The 4547-nt window shown below is 38.9% G+C and overlaps 1 protein-coding gene across 1 annotated transcript in view; it reads right to left on the bottom strand.

Moving 5' to 3' along the window:
- Nucleotides 1-4547, bottom strand: part of LOC109951855 (FA complementation group A) — a 34019-nt gene that overhangs the window by 17171 nt on the left and 12301 nt on the right. Inside the window, exons 23-26 of the mRNA XM_020586575.1 lie at nt 4246-4396; nt 3569-3631; nt 2838-2931; nt 2620-2695 (exon numbers count right to left, since the gene is read on the bottom strand). Of these exons, the coding sequence (XP_020442231.1) occupies nt 2620-2695; nt 2838-2931; nt 3569-3631; nt 4246-4396 (384 nt within the window). The remainder of the gene's footprint in view (nt 1-2619; nt 2696-2837; nt 2932-3568; nt 3632-4245; nt 4397-4547) is intronic.

Here is a 4547-nt window from a genome sequence, read left to right as displayed (position 1 = left end):
CTTTCAAGATGAAATGTATGTTCTTGGTCTCTGATTTTATGAAATAAATTTCCCCCAAAAAGTGCGACTTATAGTCCAGTGCGACTTATATATGTTTTTTTCTTCTTCATTATGCATTTTTTGGCTGGTGCGACGTATACTCAGGAGCGACTTATAGTCCGGAAAATACGGTACATAAGCTCACTTCAACCATTGTATATATTACAAAAAAAGAGCGATAAGAATTGTGCATAAGATGGGGTATAGTGATCACACCAATGTAGCTTTCATACAGTCTAAATTGTTAAAATTTTTTGATTTAGTGGGATATAAGACTGCAGTGTTTATGTATCGCATCCACACACGCATTTTCGACAAGAAATGCAGTTCTCTACTTATTATTCTGGTTTCTTCCGTACGTTTTTCGACATTTTAGTTCAGCATACTTTCACCTAGAATAGCCATTCAGGTATCAAAATGTTCATCTCTTCAAGGACATTTATGCTTCTATTCAGAATTTTTCTAAACTTTTTAAACTATTCAGCTTTATTCTGAAAATTTTGCCCCATTCAAATGGATGGGGAAATTCAACTTCAGCATACTTTCAGCTATTTCAGCTATTAAAATGTTCAGCTCTTCAAGGACATTCATGCTTCTATTCAGAACTTTTGTAAACTTCATACTTTTGAAATATTCAGCTTTATTTTGAAAATCTGTACCCATTCAAAGTTTATGGGAAAATTCTCCTTCAGCTAGCAAAACCATTCAGGTGTCAAAACGTTCACCATTTTCAGGGCGATCTTTCAGCAGTCAGCATCTATATGCATTTTCCCCAGAAAATGCATTTCTCTAGTTATTATTATTCTGGTTTCTTCCGTACGTCTTTCAGTGTTCAACTAGTTCAGCATACTTTCAGCTAGAAAAACCATTCAGGTATCAAAATGTTCATCTCTTCAAGGACATTTATGCTTCTATTCAGAATTTTTCTAAACTTTTTAAACTATTCAGCTTTATTCTGAAAATTTTGCCCCATTCAAATGGATGGGGAAATTCAACTTCAGCATACTTTCAGCTATTTCAGCTATTAAAATGTTCAGCTCTTCAAGGACATTCATGCTTCTATTCAGAACTTTTGTAAACTTCATACTTTTGAAATATTCAGCTTTATTTTGAAAATCTGTACCCATTCAAAGTTTATGGGAAAATTCTCCTTCAGCTAGCAAAACCATTCAGGTGTCAAAACGTTCACCATTTTCAGGGCGATCTTTCAGCAGTCAGCATCTATATGCATTTTCCCCAGAAAATGCATTTCTCTAGTTATTATTATTCTGGTTTCTTCCGTACGTCTTTCAGTGTTCAACTAGTTCAGCATACTTTCAGCTAGAAAAACCATTCAGGTATCAAAATGTTCATCTCTTCAAGGACATTTATGCTTCTATTCAGAATTTTTCTAAACTTTTTAAACTATTCAGCTTTATTCTGAAAATTTTGCCCCATTCAAATGGATGGGGAAATTCAACTTCAGCATACTTTCAGCTATTTCAGCTATTAAAATGTTCAGCTCTTCAAGGACATTCATGCTTCTATTCAGAACTTTTGTAAACTTCATACTTTTGAAATATTCAGCTTTATTTTGAAAATCTGTACCCATTCAAAGTTTATGGGAAAATTCTCCTTCAGCTAGCAAAACCATTCAGGTGTCAAAACGTTCACCATTTTCAGGGCGATCTTTCAGCAGTCAGCATCTATATGCATTTTCCCCAGAAAATGCATTTCTCTAGTTATTATTATTCTGGTTTCTTCCGTACGTCTTTCAGTGTTCAACTAGTTCAGCATACTTTCAGCTAGAAAAACCATTCAGGTATCAAAATGTTCACCTTATTACTTATCAAGGATATTTATGCTTCTATTCAGAATTTTTTTTAAACTTCATACTTTTTAAAATATTCAGCTTTATTCTGAAAATTTTGCCCCATTCAAATGAATGGGGAAATTCAACTTCAGCATAGTTTCAGCTATTTCATCTATTAAAATGTTCAACTCTTCAAGGACATTCATACTAGTACTCAGACGTTTCCTAAACTTCAACCAGTCAAGGCAGAAGGCCGTCCACCAAGAGCCGGGGTCTGTCGGAGGTTTCTTCCGTTAAAGGGATTTTTTCCTTCCCACTGTCGCCAAGTGCTTGCTCAAGGGGGACTTGTTGGGTTTTCCCTTTGTAATAATAGTGATAAGAGTAAGGTCCAGACCTTACTTTTTAAAGTGTCCTGAGATGTCTTTGTTGTGATTTGGCACTATAAAAATAAAATTTGATTTGATTTGACTACTATCCTGACATTTCACTTTCTTAACTGATCTGAGACAGGGAACGTTTATAGATTTAAATGTCAGGAGCTGTGACAAACTGAGTTTAAATGTATTTGTCTGAGGTGTATGTGAATTTCTGACTTCAACTGTACGTGTTCAGTCGTGGAAAGCTGTTTGTCAACGACTGGCTGACTTATGGCCTTGTGAGTGTAACTACTGGAAACATCTACAACAGGTCAATGGACACTTTGCTTTTTCTGTTTCATGTTAAATGATGCTCTTAAAAACAGCTGCACCTCAACTGGTCCCAATAAAACTATTTCTGGAGAAGCTCACTTGTAGAAAGCCCACGGCATTAGTCGAGTAAACTCATCTGACGTCACCATGGTAACCGACTGATAAACACCTTGTTCTGAAGTCAGAGTAAAAAGACAGCATATCAGATAACATTGCATAAATACAGTGAAGACAGTCCTGTAACATCAGTGCTCACAAGATGGCAAAACAAATGATCAACACCACGAGTGAACTGAGGAGTGAAGACACCGCCTTACTGTTGGACTGAAAGATGAGCAGCCAGTCAGCAGAGTCCAGCAGCACAGACAGGAGCTCTGTGCAGAAAGCCCTGGCTTTGTGGCAGCTTCTTTCCTACAGAAACAGACAAAACAGAAGAGCTACTCCCTCGAGCTGGAGGAGAAGCAACAGTGTGCTCAGCTCACGGACTTTACTGTTTTACTTTGCTCTGTAGAGCTTTGAACTAACTGAAGTGCACCATGTTGTCATCTTCATAGACTTCAACATGTCATGTGGCTAAAGGGCCCCATGTCTAATTCGTTGAATTTTACAAGCGGGTGTCGGCTCTGATTAGAGTAAAGTTAGGCAAGTAATGCTTCTGGTTAAAGTTAGGGTATGTCTCCTGGACATGAATGTAAGTCAGTGTGCGGACCCTGTAAGTGGCAATCGCAGTCTGGCTGTGCCGTCACAAACAGTAAATTAGCAGCTATGCTGATGATCATTTAGAGTACTGTGACGCCATGTCTCACTATTGTTTTACAAGCCGATCGATTGATTAATGGAGAAAATAATAAAGAGTTTAATCTTCAATCAAAAGGGTCAGTAGTTTGTACGTCACGTGTCCATTATGTTAGAGTCTAGTGACCGGAGCCTCAAACACAGCCCCGTCTCTGTAACAGCAAACAAATCCCAGCTGCTCCGCTACATCCAGCCTAAATGTGAACACAGTCTGTTTTGTGAATATTGTATGGGACAGGGCATGGACAGTTACCTGAGGATACAGGAGCGCTGACAGATAGTCATTTACACCCAGGAAAAGCAGGAAAACGAGCACCTGGAAGAAGCAAGGAAAGAGATCAACGCCATTCGCTCAGAGGTCACTGTGTTTGTCAGGATAGGTCAACAACAGTGCAACTTTAAGGAAAACTGAAACGATAATGGCTTCAGGTGAGTCTGAACTGTGACCTTAAAAGCATGATGATATAATCTGTCATTAACTACAGGTAACCTAAACCTCTGTAGCGCTGGCAGATGTGTCATGTACAGTTTGGAGACACGATAAGCTGGAGTTGCTGCCAAAACTCAGTTAAGACTGAATACTTTTGTAAACGAGAGATTTCAGTTTTTATTTTGGATTTTTAATCAATTAGCAAAATGGTCTAAAAACCTGTTTTCACTGTTTTGATGGGTTACTGAGTGTAGACTGAGGGACAAACACGGCAACTTCATCCATTCACAATGAAATCCACAACACAAAGTGTGCAACAAGTGAAAGGGTTTGAATACTTCCTGAAGCTACTGTATAAGATTAATAAATTATTTTGTTTAGCAGCACTACACCAACTCCAACTCACTGTATCTAAAAATTTAAATGTTAAACTGAAAACAATGCAGAAACACACTGGTCAGGGTGATAACGAGTCTGAGTGAGTTCTTGCTGCAACTCACCTGTCGGTACTCTGTGGGTCCCTCAGGCCTCAGTATGGTCAGCACAGCCCCGAAGCCCCGGCTGTCCCCTCTGCAATCTCGCCAGGCGCAGTGCAGGCTGGCAGCCAAGAGCAGAGCTGGAGCTGGAGGTGACAACAGGGCCTTGTCTAGACTGAGCACCACACAGAACAAATCACCTTAATATGAGCCAAACCATCCAGAGGGACTGTATGTTGCCACATCAATTTTCTCTTTACACCAACAGTTACAGTGGGTACGGAAAGTATTCAGACCCCCTTAAATTTTTCACTCTTTGTTATATT

Source organism: Monopterus albus, unplaced genomic scaffold, assembly GCF_001952655.1.
Source record: "Monopterus albus unplaced genomic scaffold, M_albus_1.0 scaffold414.1, whole genome shotgun sequence".
Classification (NCBI taxonomy): domain Eukaryota; kingdom Metazoa; phylum Chordata; class Actinopteri; order Synbranchiformes; family Synbranchidae; genus Monopterus; species Monopterus albus.
Note: the sequence above shows the minus strand (reverse complement) of the source record. Positions and strands in the feature narration are given on the sequence as shown.